The sequence below is a fragment of the Vipera ursinii genome, assembly GCF_947247035.1.
Source record: "Vipera ursinii genome assembly, chromosome: 2".
In the NCBI taxonomy this organism is placed as follows: Eukaryota; Metazoa; Chordata; class Lepidosauria; order Squamata; family Viperidae; genus Vipera; species Vipera ursinii.
The window spans coordinates 53,231,821-53,258,917 of record NC_139513.1 but is presented as its reverse complement, the minus strand read 5'-3'; the positions used below and the strand labels follow the sequence as shown (position 1 = coordinate 53,258,917).

The 27,097-nt window shown below is 39.4% G+C and overlaps 1 protein-coding gene across 1 annotated transcript in view; it reads left to right on the top strand.

The window, feature by feature from the left end:
• Window positions 1–27,097, top strand: part of PLXNA1 (plexin A1) — a 425,046-nt gene that overhangs the window by 277,631 nt on the left and 120,318 nt on the right. The window contains exon 10 of the mRNA XM_083351698.1: window positions 10,095–10,295. Within this exon, the coding sequence (XP_083207824.1) occupies window positions 10,095–10,295 (201 nt within the window). The remainder of the gene's footprint in view (window positions 1–10,094; window positions 10,296–27,097) is intronic.

Genomic DNA, 27,097 nt, shown 5'->3' with positions numbered 1-27,097 from the left:
GTTTGGCCATATTTCAGAGCTGCAACATCACTGGAGTGCCCAAAAGCACAAGGTGTGCAATACTCAGAGACATGGCCAAGGTAAGAAAGGCTGAAAGACGACCACCACTGAACAAGACACACAAGCTGAAACGTCAAGACTGGGCCAAGAAATATCTCAAGACTGATTTTTCTAAGGTTTTATGGACTGATGAAATGAGAGTGAGTCTTGATGGGCCAGATGGATGGGCCCGTGGCTGGATTGGTAAAGGGCAGAGAGCTCCAGTCCGACTCAGACGCCAGCAAGGTGGAGGTGGAGTACTGGTTTGGGCTGGTATCATCAAAGATGAGCTTGTGGGGCCTTTTCGGGTTGAGGATGGAGTCAAGCTCAACTCCCAGTCCTACTGCCAGTTTCTGGAAGACACCTTCTTCAAGCAGTGGTACAGGAAGAAGTCTGCATCCTTCAAGAAAAACATGATTTTCATGCAGGACAATGCTCCATCACACGCGTCCAAGTACTCCACAGCGTGGCTGGCAAGAAAGGGTATAAAAGAAGGAAATCTAATGACATGGCCTCCTTGTTCACCTGATCTGAACCCCATTGAGAACCTGTGGTCCATCATCAAATGTGAGATTTACAAGGAGGGAAAACAGTACACCTCTCTGAACAGTGTCTGGGAGGCTATGGTTGCTGCTGCACGCAATGTTGATGGTGAACAGATCAAAACACTGACAGAATCCATGGATGGCAGGCTTTTGAGTGTCCTTGCAAAGAAAGGTGGCTATATTGGTCACTGATTTGTTTTTGTTATGTTTTTGAATGTCAGAAATGTATATTTGTGAATGTTGAGATGTTATATTGGTTTCACTGGTAAAAATAAATAATTGAAATGGGTATATATTTGTTTTTTGTTAAGTTGCCTAATAATTATGCACAGTAATAGTCACCTGCACACACAGATATCCCCCTAAAATAGCTATAACTAAAAACAAACTAAAAACTACTTCCAAAAATATTCAGCTTTGATATTAATGAATTTTTTGGGTTCATTGAGAACATGGTTGTTGTTCAATAATAAAATTAATCCTCAAAAATACAACTTGCCTAATAATTCTGCACTCCCTGTAAATATTCTGTAGTAATAATTGCTAGTGGTAGCAGGTTTAGAAACTGTTGCTGGTAATATCCCAGACTGGATCTCCAGTTTTGCAACCCTTCCCTTTCTTACGTTATCACTCTGATCCAGCTCCCGTTTAGTTATTAAGAGGCACAATATTTGTGTTAAAGAAACAGAAATTTAAGACTGCTCAGCCTTTGTGCAGATACAGGGAACCACAAGGAAAAGATCAAAGGGAGACTTTTGTTCTGTCTCTCCATGAACTACGGAAGCAGAGAGTCTCACTATTTTAAGGTCACTATGAACCTCGGAGACACTCAGCAGTTAAACCTCTGTTTTCCAGATATCTTTTAAGATTCAGATTAAAAATGGAGTCTTGTTTACCTTCTCAGATGAGAGGTAGAGCAAAATATTCATGTTTTTACTAAGTCTGGATTTTCAACATTAGGATACCATGAAGGTTCATCATCTGTAATCAAAGAATTTCCAAGGAGAAAACCACAACCCCAAGTCTAGCTACTGTGTATAAACAGGGGGCAAAACCACACTCAGTAGCACTGATTAAGTTATTTAGTTGGTTAATGAAATATCTGCGAACAGCACCAAGGACTCCATGAGCAGCATTATTCTTGGCAAGCAATAGCTTCCACCTTGCTACACTCCCATGAACCTCGTATTTACTGAGTATTTTTCTGATAGAACCACAAACATTGTAATGAAGAAAAGAGAGCTTGCAGATTGCTGGATATTGTTTTGGGCTTCTTTGTAACTATTTCATTCAAGCCAAAAACTTCTACATTGGTTTACTCATGTTGTGAAGGTCAGACTTTGATAGTGAATATCCAGAATTCTGTTCTTTAAATAAGGCATGGCCACCCACATCCACATCTAATTGGAATCCCATTGATTGCAACATCTGTCTCTAATTTCTCCTTCAAATCAACTGATAATCCTAGGGGTTGAATACTTTTGCCAGTAGTAGAATCCACATGAGACTCTCTTAGCATTCAGTAGCAAAGATATAATTTTTTTTAGAAAATCTGAAAGAAGACAAACGAAATGTTACTTCCTTTGTAGTGCTGAAGAAGTGATCAGTATATAGCCAAATGTCCTTATACAATCCTATATCTGCTCATGCTTAATTAACAGCAGAAAAATACAATACCCTGATTTATATGCCTCTAATATGTTTACTAAGTTAGAATCAGCCACAGAAGCTTCTTAAGGTGTGAGCTAAATATTATTTGCTGATTATGGAAGATGAAACTGTTGCTACAAACTACCACAATCTGTTCAAATATTGGCAATTCCACACTCAGCCAACGAAAGCAGTTCTTATTTTGAGCATAGCTTCAGGAATTTCTACTTCTGGAGAAAAGCAAGCCAGACAAAATACCACTGGATTTGGGATATAATCAGCTCATTGCTCAGGATGGAACTAGCTTTCACTCATGCTTTGTGTTCTCTTATGGCAGGGGTCTTCAAACGTGGCCTTTTTATGACTTGTGGACTTCAACTCCCTGAATTCCTCAGCCAGGCATGCTGGCTGAGGAATTCTGGGAGTTGAAGTCCACAAGTCATAAAAGGGCCAACTTTGAAGACCCCTGTCTTATGGTTTCCAAACTCAAGTGATCAAAGTAGCATTGAATGGGCAGAAGATATTACCACTTTCATTTTGGAATTTCTTGTAGTTGGGAGCAGGGGATGACTTAAGACACATCTGTCTCTTTGGATTGCTACCCTTTCATAAGTGTTGAGCAAATCCTTAGAGCTCTTTTAGGCAAACCTGAGTCTGGTTGTATTGCAAGGAATCTGCATCTTGTACATTGTAGCCAGAAAAGCCCATTGAAAAATCCCTCTGGCTGTGATTTTTAATCCATAGATTTTTAACCCTTCTTTGTTTCTGGTTCATTGTTTTTGGATTCCTGTTAGGAATGAATGCCAAGCCAGGGAAACACAATCTATGTAGCATTTTGGGGGCAAGGTGCTATGTGACTGTATGCAAGTATAAAGTTATACAGTAAGTATTCATGTATAATACCACCTAGATCTCTTTGCGTTTGAATTCCAGCATGCCGAGTTCCAGCCAATTGGAGTTTTCAAGGAAAGCTACACAGAAGAAGGATTGTCGTGTTTTTGTAGGCACCGCACAAGTCTTTATTCATTACATAGTTCATTTGGCCTATGAACAGGTGCTTTTCTGTGCTTCTCTGAAAAGGGAATTGAACCCATTTTTCTTGCTGTCCCATGATTCTATATTTTTAAAATAATTGTTCTGCATCCAGACTGTTTTCTAGCCAGAATAAAACTTCCCGTCTAACACCCAGACTGCCTAATTATTATTTTTAATTCAAAACCTTTGAATGACAACAGGATGCAATTTGGATAGTGAAACAAAACAATCTCCTAATTTTCTTATCTAATCAAAACATGATTTGATAAAATTGAAAGCAGGTGGAAGGAGAGAGATGAAATTGATGAAACACATTCTTTGAAGGCAGGTGCTTAACTGTAGTTTATTCCCTAACAATTTTGTTCAGCGTTCTCCCTTCCCCTTGTTGTTTCTAGTAAATAAGCACCAAGTGGCCTCAGAAGTCGCTATTGTTATATTAACTTGGAGCTAATAATATACAACTCTAATTTTGAAAAAAAAATAATGAAAATAGGGAAATAAAATAGTTAACTTTTATTAGTGTAGAGTTTCGTGGCTGCAGTCTGTTGGGCAATATTGGGGTTCAGGGTTCATCGACTGTGGTCTAGACAACAGATTTCCTGGCATTTGACTGGTATCTTCAGAGGCAGGCTGTCTTTGACAAATATGTGAAGATACATAGACCATCTTCCCTCTGAAGATGCCAGTCACATTTGCTGGCAAAATATCAGGAAATCTGTTGTCTAGAACCACCACCCCCCCCCACAACTGCCCAACAGTCACTTTTAATTAATTCCGAATTGGTTCATAATAGCTTTTCTAAAATTTATGAGACTCTGAGGCTAGTTGAAACTTTTAGTAGAAAAACATTCCACAGTTTGGGAGCAGCTAAGGAGACAGGCTGGTGGTATTTTTTTATTTAAAAAAATGTTTCTAAAGATATTAATAACGCAATAAATAAAAAAATGAGAAAAATGGCTTGTTAAATGTAGAAAAATGATCCTTTCTATCATCTTGTCACTCAGAGGACATTTGACCTTTCACTTTCAACTTTCATTTCTTATTTTTGTAAATCTTTAGATGCTTAGAGCATTCTGTTGTCTGAACTTTATCAGATAGATCAGGATGTGATTTTTTCCCCCCTAAGTCAGAGATATCTTACAAAATGAGACTGATGTGCAAAAGTATCTGTGCAGACATAACTTAGAACGTCACAGTGTAATTAAATGCATTGATGGCAATATTGTCATGCACACTGCTGTCCAAAATTCCATATCCAGGAAAAAATGATGGCTAAGCAGTTGATAAGCTGGTAGTGTTTGAATAAGGAGATGTTCTCATTAATCCTTAGAATTGGCTAAAGGGAACAGCTGGGAAAAACCTGACTAGCATCAGAACCATTTTTTCTCAGAAACTTTCACTCCAGTGTCATGAATGCTGAGTCATGAATCTTTTTTGAAAAAGAAATCTATAGGTACCAGGTGCTTCCTGTTTTTCAGTATGGCAGAATTTTTGTTCAATTAGGCACTGTTCCCTATATATGCCAAATATAACATAGCAAGATTGAAACATTTCTGGCTGAAAAATCACTAAAATGTGTATATCTTTAGGGTGAAAAACACATTAGCTCATTCATTGTGTTTCTCTAGGCATCTGGGGAGGCATATTTTGTGTCAGATTGCTTTTGTAAGCACTTTTGAGGTTTCTGCGTAGTTATAATAGCACATACCTCTAGCCCAGGGGTAGGCAACCATGGCTCTTTTATGACTTGTGGACTTCAACTCCCAGAATTCCTGAGCCAGCCAGTCTAGCCCATTTACCAGGATGTCCCATGAATTTGGTTATCAAAGATCAAAGAGCTGTGATAATCAAATTCACAGCTAAACAGTGAATTTTTCAACCTGTCCTTTTTCAGGAGTGTTGAGGCAGCAGGAACAGGATGTTGAATTCATTTTGAAAAAAAGTGAGAAAAACGTGTTAGAACTTTAGAAGCCAGGAAACTCAATATTCAGGGAGCTTAGAGGGAGGGGGCAGGGATTTGCCAACTATTCTGAGCTAGTTTGCTTTGATAATTGCAAGGGATAGATTGGTGAGAATTCCTATAAGGTTCTTTAAAATACCAGGCCTTTGTGTGTTTGGCAGTGATTCCTGGTATAGAAAGACACACCTCTTTCTTGCCTTTGCTATATGCTCTATTTTATAGAATAAACCTTGGATTGTGCTAAATTTAAGCATATGCTGGTTTTCCTCTAGGGAAGTCCCCACTGAGCATACATATCTTTAAGCTGCTAAGGCCAGTTTTTTAAGTCTGTAACACTTTGCTCGAAAACATGTTATTATTCTCTCTCTGCTATTTAAAGCAGGAATACCTTTGCCATTAGGCCCTGGCTGGCTAATCTGGATATTGCATCAGGGTATTGTTGCTGAAGTGGTGCCCTTCTGGGATCTAGGGCTGTTTTCCTGGCGGTTCCTGTTTATTTTTATTCTCCTCTGCTCTCTCGAGTATTGCAGCTAGGCTTTTGGAAAGTTAAGATGGTACTGTGAGAGCAAAAAGTGGTATGAAGAGTTTTTGGCCTCTACTTTGCCAGCTGCTGAACAGCCACTTGTTGAGGGTGATTGGGAAAGTTCACCCATCACTCGGATGGTAGTTGGCTCGGTCAATAATTGAATCTTGTTTTCCAACAAATGTAGGTTCAGCATTTGATTTAATGCCTTTTAATGTTTGTATTTTGTGTTTTTATCGTTGTTAGCTGCCCTGAGTCCTTTGGGAGATAGGGCGGCATAAAAATCCCATAAATAAATAAATAAATTTCCACCAGAGCATCCAGAGATGCCATGATTTGTTGCTGGTGATTGGTATCACAAAAAATAATAATAATAATAATGGGGAGATGTGCTGAGTCCTGCTGGACAGAGCCGAATGATACTGGAATAGATTTGCGGTTTTTGAAGATTCTGAAGGGTTTTTTGTTTTGTTTTTTTAATATTAGGTCAGGTTGTATTTCTAGGTTCAGGCAGAAAAAGGAAGATTAATATTTTGGTTTGTCAGGATCCACATCCCATCTTGTTGTTCTGCAGCTTGTTTGTCATGGAAAGCTGTCAACAAGTAGAAGTTAACATTTGTTAACCACCTGAATGATAATGTTAAGCGCCATTATAGATTTTATTATTGCTTTCAGAGGGCATGTACTGGCATTAAGTAAATAGAGATATTATATCCCTAAGCTTGCAATTTATTTGGTACATACTGCTTTTTATTTTGGTTAAGCCTTGGAGAAACAGCAAAGATTTGTGCAAAAGCCAATTTTCTTACTCTACCTACTATCATACTTAATTTTTTTTTGTCTTGGCCTACATTTAAGGAACTTAAATTTCAATATATGGTTTCCAGCATGTTTGTTTTGCAGGATCGAAGTTGGTTGGTCATCTGTACCAGAGGCTTAGTCTTCCAAGCCTTTGTATTCCTGTGGGAGCCCATCCTCAGGGAACTTCTCTCTATCAGTATATATGGTTCCCTGAGGTTGGGCTCCAGCATGAGTCCAAAAGCTTGGAAGAGTAAAGCTCTGGTCCCAGTAACCAACCCAGATTGGATCCTGCAACATTATTCTGGGACACATATATTTGCCTTCATTCATATTTGTTTTATTCTCTCATAAACCTGTGGGTGGATTTTCGCTCCGAATGTGGCTAAAATGAAGTTGGATAGCTTGAGACTCAACATATTATGAGTCTTAGTAAGTGTAAAGCAAACCATCACATTAAGCTGTGATACAGTTTATTTATTTGGGCACAGTTATATGTTGATAAATGTGTTTAGCTTAGGAGATAGGATAGAGACAATAGAGTGATTGAGTTTCACCTTATGAGCTTCATAGCAGATGATAAATTCAAACTTGGCTTGAAGTGCTTTCTCCAGTATTATTTCCACAGTACTGCATTGATTTTCTCTAGTGTTCTTGTCAACATTGCCTTGGCCTTTCCTTTCATGGCAAGTTGAATAGTGAAATACCATGGTAAACAGCTCGTCTGATACTCTGAGGTCCTTCTGTTTTTTGAATTCACTGGCAGCTTTTGTGACAGAACTGTCAGCCTATATTGTGTTGCAAACCCTTTTTATTCTCTTTGCAATGGGCACACAAGAAGAACTGAAAACTCAATAATTCCAAATACATGTGTATTGTGATTCCTGTTATGTAGGATTTGTTATGGGCCATATTTCCACTAACAATTACTTCTGCTTAACAAAGCACTTTGAATAGAAAAGCAAGCAAGAGAAATAATTATCTTGGACATCCACATGATGCCCTTATGGCATGTACTGAAATCTCCCATCTGATTTCATTTTTTTATTCTTTTGAATAACAACATCATTATCATCAGAAAGTAGGAGAGTTGTACATGAAAAAACTTTTCAAATCTTGAAACATATAGTTTTATTCTGAAGGAAATTATTTAGAATTGGTAGTGGTTGGATATAACAAAATTCAAAGTAAATTGCGTGTTCCATGTTTTGTTTAAATAAAATTTATAATAGTTTGGAGTGTTTCAGCAGTGGAGAGCTTTCTGATATGTTAGGAGGAGAGATGATAAGGGACAGAGAGAAGGGGATGAGGGGATTAAATGCTGTGGTGTAAGAAAGAGGTTTGTAAGATCCAGTTATTATAGCCTATCTTACTAAAGTATGGCTACCTATGGGGTTGATTTTCTGGCCTGCTCTACATAGTGGGGCTGACAACCAGGACTCTTTTGGCCAGAAAAATAACACTTGAACTGCAAGTGGCAAGACCGCTTCCAATGACATCACTAAACTAGAATGTTTTCACTCTCAAAACATTTCCCACCTAAACAAAAGTTCAGGTTGGTCTCTGTCCGAAACAAAATTTTGCATATTATTTCGAATTAGAAACAAAACATTTATGTGTGGTTTGCTTCATGCAAGAATCACTAGAAGGTCAGTGGTCCAAGTGGTTCATGTTCAACCCATTTTGCACATCTCTAGAAATCAGTGTGTAGCAAAGCAAGGTGCCAGACCTAGATGTAATCTGATGTGTAAGATATATTTTTCATTATTTCTGGCATTTCCTTTAGCACCGACACAAGAACATAAAATGGTGACTGCATCCAATGCTTTGAAGTATACCTATATATTCATGAAACAGATAAGGTAAACTGATCCCTAGAGAGCTTTCTGAATCTGAGAGATCAATAGGGTGGTGAGGAACAACCCACAGGTGTGTACTTTATGATTGGATGTCTGTACAAATCAGTCATCCTGAGGGTGCTATTAATATGCTCTTAAATTGCTTCTTGAATGCCTACTATTCCCCAAATTTGAGGGCTCTTCCATTTCTTTTATTTATTTATTTATTTTAATTTTAATTCCATTTATATCCCGCCCTTCTCCAAAGACTCAGGGCGGCTTACAAGCTTAGCAGTAGCCTTCATTCTATGTATATGCCTGCTTATTAGGGCTTTCATACACCCCCCAAGCGGCATTATTACAAAGTCAGCTTAATTGCCCCCAACAATCTGGGTCCTCATTTTACCTACCTCGGAAGGACGGAAGGCTGAGTCAACCTTGAGCCTGGTGGGATGCGAACCTGCACTAATTGCAGGCAGCTGGTGTTACTTAAGGAGGCATTAGCCCACTGCTCCACCAAGGCTTATATACCCTTTCCATGATAAGATGTAAAGCCAAGCATTAGCACTTTTCTCTCTGATGGGATGGGCAGAGCAGTAACATTAGGATTAGTATTTCTGATCTTCAGATATGTGTAAACATCACAGGAGTAGAAACTAACCTGAAGCAGAATTTTTAAATAACTGTCACAGATGTACCTAACAATTGATGACTTAGGTTAAAATGAGCACATTCATAACATTTTATAAGTTGTATTTTGAATTGTTAAATGGGTCTTGCTGTCTATAAGCAGAGATATCAGACTTGTTTGTGGTCTGAGTATAATGGGTATATAAACTGGAGTAATTGGAAACAAACCACTTTCAGTGCAGTAGAAAAGTGAATGATCCAGAATTCTGGAAAGGCTTTGATGCAAAACCTAGAATGGTAAGGGGAGAAGAGACTGAGTTAATAGAATTCACACTGGGAGTTGGAAACCACAAACCTTGAGAACATCCAGGTGAAGAAGACTAGAATATGAAAATAACTGGCTGGAGCGTCTTCATTAGTTTGAAGTAAGGTGGATAGCAAGGAGAGGTTTTTAGGGAGAGCATTTCCAAATGGAGATAATCACTAGCCAAGTGTGTCATTTGAATAACAACCTTGCTTTATGAATATTTAGTTTATGTTGTTAGTTGCAAATTCGTGTCCGACCCATCACGACCCCATGGACAACGTTCCTGCAGGTCTTCCTGTCCTCTACCATCTTCTGGAGTCCATTTAAGCTCATGCCTACTGCTTCAGTGACTCCATCCAGCCACCTCATTCTCTGTCGTCTCATTCTTCTCTTGCCCTCAATCTTTCCCAGCATTAGACTCTTCTCCAGTGAGTCCTTCCTTCTCATTAGGTGGCCAAAGTATTTGAGTTTCAACTTCAGGATCTGCCTTCTAAAGAGCAGTCAGGGTTGATCTCCTCTAGGACTGACCGGTTTGATTGCCTTGCAGTCCAAGGGACTCACAGGAGTCTTCTCCAGCACCATAGTTTATAATACATGGCTTTTTAAAGTGGTTAATGATATCATATTCACATTAAAGTATAACCTTATTCCAGAGCTAACTATAGTAAACTAGTACTGTAAATTAGATTGGTGTTACTGTTCATCACCACTGCTATCAGACATGAAAGAAATGTGTAAAACCTATTTTTTAAATCCTTCTCTCTCACAGGACTGCCCACAGATCCTTCCAAGCACCCAGATCTATATCCCTGTCGGTGTGGTGAAGCCTATCACTTTAACAGCCAAAAACTTGCCACAGCCGCAGTCTGGTCAGCGCAATTACGAATGCATCTTCCACATCCCTGGGAGCCCCTCCCGTGTCACTGCCCTGCGTTTCAACAGTACCAGCATCCAGTGTCAGAATACCTCGGTGAGTCCATAGCCCAGAAACTGTCTTCTGAAAAACTGCTTTTGGCCTTGGATATAGAGGAAGCCTGAGTTTGGTAGGATTGTAGGAAATTATGTGTGTGTGAACTCCGGGATACAAAAGAGCCTTTTTAATCACTGAGCTTTCGTCAACCTCCTGTTGACATCATCAAAGTAAGGGCTAAAGGTGGGAAGAACCTACCTATGTGACAGTTTAACAGTCAGGTCATAGAACATGTAATCAGCTTGCCCACCCCCCCCCCCCCACTCTCCCGCATTTAGCCACACTAGTTTCGGCTCAGCCATACAAGCCAGCTTCTGTTTAGATCTTGACATCTTTCCTCCCCCGAGCTGTTCGGCATGTCTATTCTGTTGTGCGTGGCCGTTCAGCATCATCACTGGAGCATCACTCATGCCATTTCATTCGATTGTGGCATTGGTCTGGCACTTAGGCACGTCAGCTGTCAATGTCCTCACAGAACGTGCAAAGGGCCTGCCTGCCTCCCACTCTCCTGCGTTCGGTCGCACCAACTCCGGCTCAGCCATATAAGCTTTCCCTTGTTGCAATTTTGATACTCTCTCCTTCACCAGTTTCTGGGCACGTTTATGCTGTTTCATGTGATTGTTTGGTGCTGTGGCCGGACCATTGTTCTTGTCGTTGTGGTTAGTCATGGCAATCGACAGCTGTCGATGTCCTCGTCATGTATCTTGTTCCCGTCCTCTTTTAGTAAACGGCCACCTTTGGTGGAACCTTGGGCGATGACCTCAGCCCCGACAAAATCAAAAGGGTAGTCGTTCTCAGCTATGTGCACCCATACCTGGGAGCGTTGTTCCTGTTGTCTGACCACCAAAAAGTGCTCATGGAATCTGGTCTTGAGATGTTTACTAAAAGAAGCTTGGCTGTCCGGTTGCCATTCAATCAACCGACATGTGGAGTTACTGCCACCATACCAAACATTGAGGATACATGAACAACAACGCAGATTAGCTGAACGAGTTAACCTTTTATCATCTTCACGCTGGATGAATAAAAATATGAAGAAGCTGACTCACTTACCCATGGAACGACATGATGGCATGACAGGTGGAGTGATGAAAATACAAGCGGAGCCCGTTGTTGAGCCGAAGGAAGGGCAGCGGACTAATATGACCGGGAGGAGATACATGATGAGGACATCAACAGCTGATGCCCTTACACAGCAAACCAATAACCGCAACGGCAAGATCAATGATCTGGCCACAGCACCGAATGATTGCGCGCAACAGTATGAACACACCCGGCAACTGGTGAAGGAGAGAGTATCAAAATCGCAACAAGGGCCAGCTTATACGGCTGAGCCGGAGTTGGTGTGGCCAAATGCAGGAGAGCGGGGGGCAGGCAGGCCAATTGCACGTTCTGTGAAGTCATTGGCAGCTGATGTGCCTAAGTGGCAGACCAACACCATGATCAAATGAGATGGCATGAGTGATGGTCCAGCGACGACGCTGAACAGCCATGTGCAACAGGATAAATGCACCAAACAGCTGGGGGGAGGAAAGATGTCAAGATCTAAACAGAAGCTGGCTTGTACGGGTGAGCCGGAAGTAGTGTGGCTGAATGCGGGAGAGTAGGGAGTGGGCAGGCTGATTACACGATCTATGACCTGACCGTTAAACTGTCACACAGGTATCTATGTAGGTTCTTCCCACCTTTATTTATTTATTTGTTTGTTTGTTTGTTTGTTTGTTTGTTTGTTTTTATAAACCGCCCTTCTCCCGAGGGACTCGGGGCGGTGTACAGAGTAAGGTAGGTATACAGATTGAAACAATGCTGAAAAACAATAGTCAAAACAAACTGGGACCCCAATTAGAGCTATCAGGCCAGGCCGGACTGCTGGAACAGGTAAGTTTTTAAGTCGCACCGGAAGGTGCGGAGGTCGGGGGCCATCCGGATTTCAGTTGGCAAGCAGTTCCAGAGGGCTGGCGCACCCACTGAGAATGCCCTCCCCCTGGGGGCCACCAGCCGACATTCCTTGAGCGGTGGCACCCTGAGGAAGCCCTCCCTGTGGGAGCGCACAGGACGGTGGGGTGTTGACATTGGCAGAAGGTGCTCCCGTAGGTAGTCCGGACCCATGCCATGTAGGGCTTTGTAGGTCATTGTTATTTAGCCCTTACTTTGATGATGTCAACAGGAGGTTGACGAAAGCTCATTGATATATCTGCATATATTCCTTACATTGTATCAGGAAGGATATATTTGTGTTCTTTGCTCATTCTGCCTAATTAACATCAATCATTTTTAGTGGGTTGCTGCCTTCCCTTCTTTTTATGGAAAATGTAGTTATTGAGCTTCATCCAGGCCTTTTTCTTAAGATTTAGCATTCTAGTCTCATTCATTTTGTAGTTGTGTTGTTATTGTTGTGGAGCTGTGGGGGAGGAAGTAGTATGTTCACTACCTTGGGTTACTTATAAAGTAATAAAGGCAGGATAAAAGTTAAATAAAAATAAATTCATTCAGAGGTGTGTGTGTGAGAGAGGGCAAAAGATATTCCCCCTTGTGTCCATATTATCCTATCCCCAAATACCTGCTGGATGAGAAACCAAATGTTTTTAATTAGGTCAGGTTAGTATTCTCATGTGAGATTATTTAATTGCCATGAGTGTTCTTTTGACAGAAAAAATAATAACAAAGGCAGCAGCAGGTGTTATTGTTTCAAGAAGTTCCATATCCCTCATAGTACCAGAGTATTGGATGAATGGGCTTAAGGGAGCTCTGATCATAAAGACCCGTAAATTTAATGTGCTAATCTGTAGAGACATACTTTTTCTTGCCTAGCCTTCTGGGCTATCTTCTAATCATCACACCTTTATTTAAGACTGTGTTCTGCTGAATAGACCACATTAGCTCGGGGGAGTGAAGTGTGGTTAAACTAGCAGAAGGACAATAGAATAATATTGATAGGAAAGTCTAGATGAGTCTAGAGGCATCCCATCAAGCCACCAAAGAATTGTGTGTGTAATTAGAGTCAGCAAGTAAACTTTTCTTCATTTTTCACATCCAGTGAATTATCCAGTGAACTGTTACATTATGGCCCATATATCTAATAAAATTGGGTAAAATTGCTTATTTGGTAGCCTTTAAGAATAAATTTATATGGTCTGTCCCTTACATTTTTCTAGTTCTTCTCAAAGGGGAAAGTTCAGAACACAGAACTTTTTGTGATTGTCAATTTTACACTATATTCTTTCCCCTGTAGCTGACATTTATAGCCTGCAACTCCCCACAGTTTTGACTATAATCCCCAAATTGCTGATGAATTATAATTTTAATGTGTTATGAAAAGGAGATTTGATTTAAGTATACTGTGTGAGGAGCAATCAGATTAGATGTGATTAATTTTAGTTACATTTAAGAAATTTAATTTTATTCTGAACCCATGTTTAGAAGTGTCATCTCTGTTATGTTATTTGAAAATGAAATGCAGCCCTCAGCTGAAAAAAAGTTTGTCTCCAATTGTCTGTTATGATATTTGTCAAACTACTGGGAGACTTTATTTGAGTTTTGGAATTTGATGCCCCAAGTCCATTTCCTTTCTGACTAAATCCAAAGAAGCTGTTCCAGGTTCTAAATTACTGTTGTTGTTGTTGTTGTTGTTGTTGTTGTTGTTGTTGTTGTTGTTGTTGTTATTATTATTATTATTATTATTATTATTATTATTATTATTATTATTATTATTAATTTTATTTGTATACCGCCCTTCTCCCGAAGGACTCAGGGTGGTGAACAGGGCAATACATATTAAAAAAACAAGATACAAAAATTAAAAACGATTAAACAAAATGCCCACAAATAAGTTAAAACACATTAAAAAGTAGGTTAAAACAGATTAGTAAAATAAACTGGATATGCTAAAAGTAAATTGTTAGAGGCTCAGAGATTATTGTCTAATGCACAAACATTAGCTTTCAGACTGTTACACATGAGGAAACTATCAACAGGCTACAATAATATTAGACAGAATAGAACAGGTAAACGAAACACAAATTGAAGCTTAATCTAGATGGAGACATGGTCAATCAGTTGAAATTCAGATGAGAAAATAAGAATGGAATCTATACTGGTTGAACTTGCAGTATACAATACCTCTCTTGGATACTCTTAATTCTGGATAGCAGGGATTTTGTGTTCACTGCAGGCATCTTGAGTATTTATCTCATAAATCCTCCCTGCCCACTTAATTGAAATAACATTTGCAGGAAAGAAGCTGTTTTGGTAGTACGGTGAGCCAGGATCCTGATAAGGCCTGGTGAGACTAACAAATCAGCTGTATTTGGGAAGAAGGCAGATGTTAACTAGAAAAACTAAAGCATATTGTATGAGTTCATTGTAATTAGTCAGCAGCAACCAAATCTTGCCTGTTAAACTAGATAGTAGACTATTAAGAGAGTTTTTTCTATTGAATCTTTGGCATGGTTGCTCTTTGTACTGCCTGCAAAGCCTCCAGGACTTCCATCCTAGCAGAGTTGCAGAGAAGGGCTGTGGGTTTGTGTACGTGTACAAGTGAGTCAGGTCAGGCAGTAATGATTTATTTAAAAATTAGGTTGAATTTTATTTTTTGTAGGTAAAATCCTATTTTGTTGAGGTTGTGTGTTCCTTTCCTTTCTCGGTGACACTTCTGCCTGCTTGCTAGTCATTTCTCCAGACACTGGTTGTTTCTGCTGCCATTAACAGCAGGATACTAGTCATCTATAACATGTTTACTGTGAGAGAAACAAACAAGGGTCTCTTCTCTTTTCCAAGAAACCTTGTGTGAGTATTGGGAATGCGTACATGCATGTAGAAGCATGCATAACCTCAAACCAAATATTTATTTGTTCATTGATTCTGTAATTCATACGGGGGAGGGTTATTTGTATGACAGTTGAGAAAACCTATATTAGTACATGTGCACTGAAGATCAGGATGATAGGGACTGGACAGTAGATGACACAGAAAACAGCTTTACTTTTTGAGGTAACTGTATCACCAGGAAAGCTGGCTAAAATAGGCAAGAACGGTAAAGGATAAAGGAGACTAAACTGCAAACAAAACAACATAATAATCCTCAGGTACTCGGTGAAAACAAAAAATAAAATTAAAGTAATAAGTAATATGGAATGAAAAACAAGGGTAGTTCTTGCTTAACGACTGCCCTGTTTAGCGACCATTTGAAGTTAGGACAGCACTGAAAAAAATAAAAATGGGGTCCCAAAAGAGAAGCTGTTGGCCGGAGATGATTGGTTGCACCAACAAAGAAGGCAGTCTTGTCTCTCTGCTCCAAACTTATATTTTTGGAGTTTTTTTCCAATTTTAATCTGTTTTTATATTTATAATTGTTTGGCTATTTGTATATCTTATGCCATTCTAGGCTGCTAAGAGTTGCCTTGTACCATGAGTTGGGTGGCAAATAAATTTAATAAAAATTTTATGACCCGTTTTCACACTTATGACCATTACACTATCCTTGCAGTCATGTGATTGAAATTTGCCATTCACAGGCCTCACTTGCAGTGAGCAGGGTCAATGAATAAGCCAGTGGCAAAATCACAAGTCATGGTCATGACATGTTTTGCTTAATAGCTCTGGGTTATTCACTTAATGGCCGTGGCAGAATGAAGTTGTAAGTCTGTTGCAGTCATGTGATATTGGCTTTGCTTAGTGATGGAATTGCCAGACCCAATTTTGGTTGATAAGCAAGGACAACCTGTGGTTGGTTTTAATCAGATAACATATTTTGGAAATAATAATTCCAGAGAATCCACTTTAAGAGAAATAATTCTTATATAATCAGAAGTGAGTGAAGAACCTCTAGTGACTTTTACTTCTTTCCCCCTCTTTATTTTATATTGCATGGCTGTGGCTTCTTTTATCTCCATAATTCATCCTTCATGCAGAACATATATAGAGAATATAGATACACATTTAGAAATTTATCTTAGGTGTTTTGGGAAACCTTAATCTATGGCACAAAACAGAGCAGGCAGTAAAAAAGGAGCTTGCACTGTCTTAGGCTTTAAAGGAATATTCATGATGGATGATCTAGAGCAGTATTTGTCAACCTTGCCAAATTTAAGATGGGTGGACTTCAGTTCCCAGAATGCCCCAACCAGAATGGTTGGCTGGGGAATTCTGGAAGTTGAAATCCACCCATCTTAAACCTGGCAAGGTTGAGAAACACTAACATAGAGGATGAGAGAGAGCACTCATCTAGCTTATGAGGACAGATTATTCCTTGGCCACTGACAGTTGCATTGTACACAGTACAGTTTTGCCACTTTCCCAGTTAGTAGTTCAGAGACAGTTCTTGAGAGGTCAACCAAATGGCTGTTTCCTTAGCAGGAGGTCTGTTAACTGCTTTGTCTCTGAGTGCTGTCAGTGAAACATAGATAGTCTTATCACATTCAGATTGAAATCAGGTCAGCCGGAATGTGGAGATGTGAGAAAAATTTGCTACTAGGTAGTGTGAAAATTATTCAGAAGAATAATTTTGATGTACTTCAGGAAAAATCATATTAGAAGGAAGATCTGTTTCAAGAGACTGAGTCAGCTGGTTAAATCACTTAATTGCATTCCTCTACTGGAACGCGGCGGGTCAGTGGGTTAGGATGCTGAGCTTGTCAATCAGAAGGTTGGCAGTTTGGCGGTTTGAATCCCAAGTGCCACGTAACAGAGTGAGTGCCTGTTACTCGTCCCAGCTTCTGCCAACCTAGCAGTTTGAAAGCATGTAAAAATGCAAGTAGAAAAATAGGGACCACTACGGTGGGAAGGTAACAGCGTTACGTGCGCCTTTGGCATCTAGTCATGCCAGCCACATGACCACGGAGATGTCCTTGGACAAGTGCTGGCTCTTCACCTTTGAAATGGAGATGAGCACCGGCCCCTAGAGTCGGAAACGACGAGCACGCATGTGCAGGGGAACCTTTACCTTTACTGGAAATTCAGTTGTGAGCTTTGACTTTTTACCAGTTATAAATATATTAAGTTTAGAGCCAGTCTTTTAGTAACATGCATGTTCATATCACTGAAAATTAATCAAATAAAATAATATAGCATTGTAACTTGTCTAAACAGGAAGAGTGAAAGCTCAAGTATCTGAGAAATGGAGTTAGATGATATTCAGCAAATTCTGTAAAAGGTCTTAGAAGGTGGGGTTCCCTTATGCTAAGAAGACATAAAAATGATGCCAGATGAACCTCAATAGAAATTGATGAGACAGCTGTTTAAGTTTATGTGAATTGAAGCTGCAACAAATCTGTGAAATTATAACTTTAAAAGTTCATTCAGTATGAACTTTTAAGCTGTTTATTCTTTAACCTCTCTCTATTATTTAATCTCTTTCTCCCTCCTTCTGCTTCCCCTCTCCTTTCTCTCTGTGTAGAGTATACCAAGTCAGGCTGACATATTATATAAATAACATTAAATATTTAAATTGGTTGCCATTTTCTTTTAAACACTTCCTTATTCATTTGACACGTGACCTTTATACATTTCTAAGTACAGTAACATTTTCCCTGAAATAAAAATTAATAACAATAATAAAACATATTGATTGGCCTGTGGGATCCAACAAGGCATATGTCTCTGTCTTATGTTAATACGTAGTATTGATTATATGACTGAAAGGAAGACTGTTTTTTTCTCAGATAGCTTTAAATAAAATTAAAGAATCCAACTTAGATTTACGAAGAGTACTGGGATGGCAGCACATTGTTTTTCTTGTCTTAAATTTAGTGCTGCCTGCCTTCTTTTTGGATAAATATAGTCTCTCATGAAAAGCGATTCTGAATGTTCTGTATGAATACACATCCTTACGATTTTCTGTCTGTTCACGCGGCTTTGATGCATCCTTTTCACTTTCTTGCTTTGAGGATTTGGGCTTGCTTAGTTGTATTTTTAACAAGAAAAATGAAAGACAGGCACAGATTTGATCACCAACCTGTGGCTAATTCAGCATGCTGTCTTTCGTTATTCCAAGATACTGGATTTCAGGTATCTAAGATTACAAATAGCTTTCTCATCCTTGCTTTCATGAATTGTCCCATTGCCCTGTTTCTATTGAACTCTCCAAATGGTGAACCAGAGGTTGGATCCCATCAGCACCTAGTATCTTCTGTTCTATTATTTTTGCTGGGTCTTGAACATTCGGGGTCAGGTCCTTTCTCTCCAAATCTTTCCTTTAAAGCTTCCCATTTCACTTTAGAACACAACTGAGCTTCCTTCATTCTAAAGAGATTTGGTCTGCTTTATACTGAAGGACACTGTTTAACAATAAACAGCATGGCTGAACAGTAGCAAAAGTGTTAGCTTAATGGGTCCTGAAGGTTGCATTTAAAATACAGCCCACAGGGAAGGAATTCTGTATCTATAGCAACACAAAACCTGAAAGAAGGAAGGGCATTTTCTCATCTATAAGCACAAGACTGGAGAACATGAATTCCATCTATGCTATTATTGTTTCATTAAGAAAAAAAGGGTGCTAGGGAAATGCCATGGGATTTTTTTTTAAGCTTAGTTCTGTATTCCTCTAGTGCAGGGGTGTCAAACTCTATTTCATTGAGGGCCATATCAGCACTGCAGTTGCCCTCAGGGGGCCGGGTGGGTATGGCCAGGGTGGACGTGGCCTACTGGGTGGGCGTGGCTAGAATGCGTATGGCCTACTGGGTGGGCGTGGCCAGCTCTACAGCGTTCACATCAAGGGTGCCTATGGGGGCCTGGGCAGGAGTGGGACAGGGTCTCTGACAGAAGGAGGGTCTCTGGGCCAGGGCCAAGGCAGTGGGGGCCATTCCCTCACTGTTTCCAGGATGGCTTCGCGGGCCACATGAAACCACTTCGTGGGCCAGATCCGGCCCCCAGACCTTGTGTTTGACATGTCTGCTCTAGTGCATGGCTGGCTCAGGAATTCTGGGAGTTGAAGTCCACGAGTCATAAAAGAGCCAAGGTTGCCTACCCCTGCTCTAGTGGCTAAACCATGTATAGATTTTGTGTGTAGGGATGCCATTAAAACTCAATGGAATTTCAGTCAACCTATTAATTATAGGACTACAGAAGTGCTAATATGGAGAAGCAGGCCAGGAGATATTGTTTAGACATGTATTCAGAAAGTGGTTCTGATCTAAAAGTTGATAATGGAAGTAGATAAGCAAAGGTTCAAAAGCAGAATAGAATTTCTGGAGTTAAAGAAAAGCTTAGAATCCAAGAAAAGCTCATTTAAGAAAGATTTGTTCCCACAATCAATTCAAGGCAGCATGTCTCATTTAATCTGCATATGTGTTTATAATTTTGCATGGGAAAAAGTCATGGCTATTCTCAGGATTGGATTTGTTGTGAAAAAGAAATCTTGTAGTCTTTTTTATGGGAAAGAGCTGATGTTTATATTTTCCTATGAAATGACATCACCATGACTATTCATGTGTAGGTGTTTGGCCCAAGCCCAGTGAAATCCAATTGAAATGAATTCTTTATTACTTACACCTAATGGAAAGAATCTTCTAATCCCTTAGAGTCCTAGATCTATTCTGAGAGATTCTAAGGTGTGGCTACCCTTCCTCATCCAGACTACACCTCTCTTAATTCAGATCTCTCCCTGGGAAAGTTCTGTGTTGCCAAAACTCTCCTTCACTGCTTCTCCAGGTGCACATTCTATCACAGTAGAATACGTGGATAGGTGGAATTGATTCTAACTCTTATAAAAACTAACTATGAAAATATGAGTATTTTAACTCCATAAATCTCAGTGCAGTTTCACTCAGATTTTGACATAGGATTCAAAAATCCAATTATCTTTTGTCTTCTCTCATCTTCTTTTCTGCTAGAGACCAGAAATTATATTTGAAACAATATTTTGTTAGAATTAATTTGCATTTTTGCCTTAGCTTTTTTTTTTTACCAGATTTACATTCCATATCTTTTATTTTAGGAGGTTTTTTAAAGTTTTGGATATTGACATTTAAACTCATTTAATTCAGCATTAGATTTCCATTTTGACGATAGCTATCATTCTAGATCTTTCAGTCTGGAGAGTTTGTTCATGCTTTCAATGTTTGCACTTTGGTTTTGTCTTAAAATACAAAGAGAAATACCAATTTCACATGTTTATTTTCATGTTTTTGGTGTCCCCCTTCCCATTTCACCTAGTTTGATTATAATGCTTTATTCCATACAAAATTAGATAATTTTGCAGGATGTTTTGTTATTTGGAGTAAAAAATACTTTGATTTACACTTACATATCTTGTTTATGATAGATAACAAGCATACAACAATGTAATAATATTTATGAGATAGTGGATTTCATTAATTGAATAAGGACATTTCTTGCTATTAATATCACTCCATCCATCCATCCATCCATCCATCCATCCATCCATCCAACCATCCATCTAACCATCCATCTCCAGTTTATCTACAAATCAGGTAATTGTTTAAATCAGTGTTTCCAACTTGGGCAACTTCCAGCTGCAAGGACTCCAGCTTCTGGAATCTTCAAGAATATTCATGCTGGCAGGAAAATTGTGAGACTTGAAATTTTAAAAAGCTTTTGAAAAAGGATTAGGTGTATTTATAAGCACCGGGCAACTTGTAGTGAGTCATTCACTGTTAATTAAAATTCCATGTTCAAAGGCTGTGTATTCATGATGCCAGACAAAGGAGCAGAGGAACTCATTTTCACACCTTATTTTAATCATTGAACTAGCTGATGTTTGGAATAAAGATGGCAGATTATATATCCCTTGGTCTGCTTGAGTTGTTCAATTCATCTGGCATACAGTTTGGATTCATTATCCTATAGCAGGGGTGTCAAACTCAATTTCATTGAGGGCCGCATCAGCATTGCGGTTGCCCTCAGGGGGGGTGGGCGTGGCCTGGGTGGGCTTGGCCTACTGGGTGGGCGTGGCTAGAGTGGGTATGGCCTACTGGGTGGGCATGGCCAGCTCTACATCGTTCGCATCAAGGGTGCCTATGGGGGCCTGGGCAGGAGTGGGACAGATCTGAGGGTCTCTGGCAGAAGGAGGGTCTCTGGGCCAGGGCCAAGGCAGTGGGGGCCGTTCCCTCACTGTTTCCAGGATGGCTTCGTGGGCCGCATGACATTCTAATTATATATAGAATGGCATATACATAGAATGAAGGCTACTGCTAAGCTTGTAAGCCGCCCTGAGTCTTCGGAGAAGGGCGGGATATAAATAGAATTAAAATAAAAAATAAATAAATAATTAGCAATAAATTAACCTAATTTGTTAATCTCTCAAATTGCCCATAATTTCCCCAGAAAGATTTGCCTATAGTTTTTGAACCAGAAAAGATCCTAATTACTATAAGTATCTGCTGTATAATACCTATGTTGTTATCCTTGAGAAATGAGACACACAATCCTTACATGACTTTATAGCATTGGAAGGTTTTTATATTGATTTGGAAATTAAACGTTGTTGTACATATAAGACTACAAGGTGCCAGCAATGCATAATCATACTTTAACATCTTAAAAAAATACATGTGCAGCAAAGGTTATTGCTTCTTCACATACTATGCATTTAGTAACACTTTGTGCAACACATTTTCCCACCAATATAGCGAAATGGAAATTATGAATTTGGCAGTCCAATTCATCTGGAGGATGCTTAGGTGAGTCTGCATCCTAAAACAGGATCTATTACAGATTCTGATTTCCCTAGTAGAAAGATAGAATTCATGATGTATTTATAATTCCTGAAAATTATAGTTACTATTTTAATATAGTTAATGTAATTTTTGCGGGATGAATTTAAGGAGTAAATATGGACTTTCTTCCCTATTTAGAGCTGCACAAAGAAAGTAAAAAAAAAGCACCCAAGCGTGGTGACATAAATTTTAAATAAATATGTGCAGATTATACACATTTAAGCATAGTAAAAGTAATTTAAATGAGGAAATGCAAAAATACAACAGAAAAGCATTCTAAATAGCAACTAACCATTGTGTGTATCCCAAATATCTATGGATATAAATATATATATGTGGAATATAAAACTGTAACACAAATATGTAATACATTTTCAACTAAAACCTTGCATCTTTGCATTTTAGACTTAAAATCACACTGAGTGGCAAAAACCTTGACATACTAAATATGCTGAACTTGCAAGCTAGGCAGCTATAGAATTAGGTGAATTTATAAGAGAGGAAGACTCAGCTGCAAGCAGTGATAGAGAAAAATAATATTAGGCATGGAGAAAACGGATGTGGAACAAAGCAGATGGCAAACCTGTGCATGTGTGTCTGTGTGTGTGTGTACGTGGGCTTGGAGTACATAAATCACTCAAAAGACCTTATTATGTGCACTGCTCACCTATAGTGTATACATCCCTAATTACTTAGGCACAAAAGGAGAAATAGGGTTGCATCATACGAATTTGGAAATATTTGTGAAGGGAAAAAAAATCTCCCTCCCTCTTTCTTTACAAGCATCACCAACATTTATCTTTCTCCAGCAGTGTTTAGCGTGAAAAGGGAGTATCAGGAGAGTTTGATAGGATCCAATTAAATTCCAACCGATAAAATAATGATGAATTGCAGTTGAGTTCCAATGAGACACAGTGCACATTACTGTCATCCCCATAGTGCTAAGAAGGCATTGAGGTCATCAACAATAGAAAAATAGAACACAGTTGCAGCTGTACTATTTGTGTAGAAAACAGTCGAGGGAAATGAGGTTGGAAAGTGTATGTGTGTTTCAAGGTGGATAAATACACTGCAATAGTGTTCTGCACAAATCTAGGAGATCAGCACAGAAGTTATCCTCCTTTGCCATTCAGATTCAAATCTATAGAAGGGAAAATAAAGAAATTAAGGTTTCTCATTCTAATGAAAGCTATATTTTTATTGCAGCAATAAAAAAATTGAGCAGAAATAAGATTAGGCCTATTAAAGTACCAGACATTCCTATCATACATTGCCCATTAAAAAAACAAACCTATTTTGGTTAAAGTGTTATGTTTTAAGTCTAATCTATCCTAGTTGACATTCCCCTATAAATAATTCAAAGATGTCTTGCAGGCATTTCTGCTGTTCAGAAACAGGTCTTAATCAATCAATCAATTAAAATTTATTGCAGTAAAAGACCAGTACCCTTAATACATATGTAAATAAAGGTGGTCCTTATTTAATGTCCACTCATTCAGCATTGAATGTGTGACACTGCTAAATGTGTGGTGCCTATAACTGGTCTTCAAAATCCCAGCTGTTGCAGCTTCCCCGTGGTCACAATTGCAATTTCCAATCCCTGCCAGTTTGCCACAATCAAAGTCAATGGAGAAGCCAGCAGGTAGTTAGAAGTCGCAATCACATGAGGTCCTCACTCAATGACCCATGGTGATTTGCTTAGCAGTGATTGCCAGAACTGCAGTGTAGTCATGTGACATTGTGCTTTATGCATAGCGACTAAATTCCAATACCAATTGTAGGTTGTGTTAACACATTCCATTAAACTATAGCTTGTTTTAGCCACAATTTGTTTCATACTCTGTACTGAGTATGAGTACTCTGTAGTTATGATTTACAAAATACAAAGGGTGGATTCACATGCATGCAATAAAGCAGGGATGTCAAACTCACAATGTCACATGACGTGTTGTGACGTATCACAACTTTTTTTCCATTGCCGGCAATGAGGTGGGCGCGGTTTTTCCATGATGCATCCATCCCGTGGGCTGGCAGTTTGACACCCCTGCACTAAAGCCAAATAAATAATTAAACTTGCAGTAGGTGGTGTGTAAATTGAATCATGTATTTCTTTTCCTGGTGACTGAATGCTCAGTTAGTTAATCCTAAACTGAATAACATTTGTATCCGGTTTTCAAACCTTCCAGGCACTTGGCCATTGTTTTTCAAAGAACTTGGTTACTATTTGATGCTTGATTAGGTGGAACAAGATGAAACTTAATCAAGGAGAATGTTAAGCAGATAAACTCCACGTAAAATATACAAGGCACAAAAGTATCATTTGAGTTGTTTAAAGACTAGCTGATAGTGGAAAATGCTCTTATAAAAGAGATTTGTCAGCTTAAAAAGAACAGTTTATTGAGTAAAGTATATAATATTCAACGTTGCATACTCTTAGGAGGAAGAAATATATCAATGCTGGAATTTTGAGAATATCAGTTTGTACATTCTAAAAACAATGTACAGTAATAAAAAAATGAGAATATCCACACTGTGAATGTTTTCTTTGTCTCCCCTCTGGTATGTTTTTCTGTAATGAATCTTTTGTACCAGATTCGGTTTTTATCTTTCTAGGTATTCCTCTGTCTTTCTCTCCATATCTATACTTTTCTGTGTCCTTCTACACCCATCTGCTTGTTTGCTTGTCATGCTGTGTGCCCATCTGTGTAATTTTCTGTCCACCTACAAATGGTTTTTTAAAAACTTTTTTAAAGACTGATCAACTGGGCTGTTTATAGAAGCATTTGGTGTAGACTTTTCAAAAAAGAGTATTAAATATAGACTAACAGAAGGCAACTGATTACTCAATCAGGAATAGAGACAATTAGGTGAGGGGATAAAAGTAGCTTTGTGTCCTTACTGTTTTTATATCTTCTACTTTCCTCAGTTCCTTTTCAATGTCATTGTTGATGTTTTATTTCTTTTTTATGGGTTTCATTTTGCTTTTATGCTATTATGTATTTTTACTGTCAGTTACTTGGATTACTTATATAAATATCATATCCCACTGGAAATCCTGTAGAGTGATTATGAAGAGGACAAGAGATTGCCGATAAAGCATTTAGTTTGCCTGCAGGTCATAGGAGTGCCAAGTTAAATGGCGACGTAAATACCTCCTAGTTTTCTATTTATTAAATTGCTGAAATTGTCAAAGGTGTATAATCTTCAGCCACTGGGGGAGGACAACACCACTCTTTGCCACCAACAGGTGACATGAAGTATGTGAAAGGATGCTGGAGAGAACTGATCATACTGGCCAAATGGGGGAAATACTTTGACCTGGCAATAGGACAGCTTCCTATTTTTCTTGGAACAGAACTATCTTAGTGCCTAAGGAGCAAGCAGTTGGACTTGGTCTTAGTTATTAGGAACCAAATATCTCTGTTACTAGCATATTGCAAAATGCTTCCTGTCTTCTTTTATTTGTTTGATGCAAGCAGTTATAGTTGTCCAGCACATACACCGTCTCCTATTTATTAATTAATCATAATAGAGCTGGAAGGAACCTTGGAGGTCTTCTAGTCCAGCCACCTACTCAAGCAGGAGACCCTATACCATTTCAGACAAGTGGCTGTGTAGTCTCTTCTTAAAAACCTTTTCATGATGAAGCACCCACAGTGTCTGAAGGCAAGCTATTCCACTGATTAATTGTCCTCACTGTTAGGAAGTTATTCCTTAATTCCAGCTTGCTTCTCTCCTTCATTAGTTTCCATCCATTGTTTCTTATCTTGCCTTCTGGTGCTTTGGAAAATAAATTGACCCCCTCCTCCTTGTGGCAGCCTCTCAAATACTGGAATATTGCTATCATGTCCCGTCTCCCCCCTCCCCCCCCAAAGTACCTTCTTTTCTCTAGACTATCCATACCCAAATCCTGCAACCGTTCCATCATATGTTTTAGTCTCCAAGCCTCTAATCATCTTAGTTGCACTCTTTTCAAAATCTCAACATCTTTTTTGTAATGTGGTGACCAAAACTGGTATTCCAGTATTCCAGGTGTGGCCTTACTAAGGCTTTATAAGGTGAAGTACTGTTTCACATGATTTTGATTCTATGCCTCTGATTATACAACCAAGGATTATATTAGCTTTTTTGGCTGCTGCTGCACACTGCTGACTCATGTTTAAGTGATAATAATAATAATAATAATAATAATAATAATAATAATAATAATAATAATAATAATATAAAGTTGGAAGGGACCTTGGAGGTCATCTAGTCCAACCCCCTGCTCAGGCAGGAAACCCTATACCAGGGGTCGGCAACCTGAAAAAGCAAAAGAGCCACTGGGAACCGGTTCCATCAGACATAAAAAAAAGTGGGAGCCGCGCACATGCACCCATGCACGTGCATGCACACAAAACAAAATGTCTTGCGCATGCGCAAAACATTTTCTGCGCATGCGCGCATGTGGATACACGCGCGCGGCTCCACTCCCTCCTATGTGGACGCACCTGCACGCCAGCGGCGATGGGTCTCCGTGGTGACAGGCACTGGGTTGCAGCGCCGCCTTCAGCCCGGGCGTCACCGGAGCCACCCCCGGGACCTCCAAACTGCCGCCCGAACACCCGTTTGGAGACCTGCTGGTGCTGGTTAAACCGGCTCCAGCAGGTCTCCAAACCGCACCTCCGCTCAAACACCAGCAGGTCTTGACACGGGTGTTCACGGATTGTCCACTAGGAGTCCAAGGTCCCTCTCACAGTTATTATTTTTGAGCCAGGTCTCGCCTAATCTGTACTTGTGCCTTTGGTTTTTTCCTGCTTTGCTTTTCTCCACATCAAACTTCATTTTGTTGGATAGGGCCCATTGTTCAAGTCTGTCAACACCTTTTTGAATCCTCATCTTGTCTTCTGGGGTGTTGGCTATTCCTGCCAGCTTAATGACATCTGCATATTTGATGAGTTCCCCTTCTATCCCCTCATTTAAGTCATTTATGAAGATATTGAAGAGTACTGGGCCTAAGACAGAATCTTGTGGTATCCCACTGCTCACTTCTTTCCATGTAGATGTAGTACCATTAAGGACTACTCACTGGGTATGGTTTGTCAGCCAGTTACAAATCTATCTGGTGGTGATGCTGTCTATCCCACATTT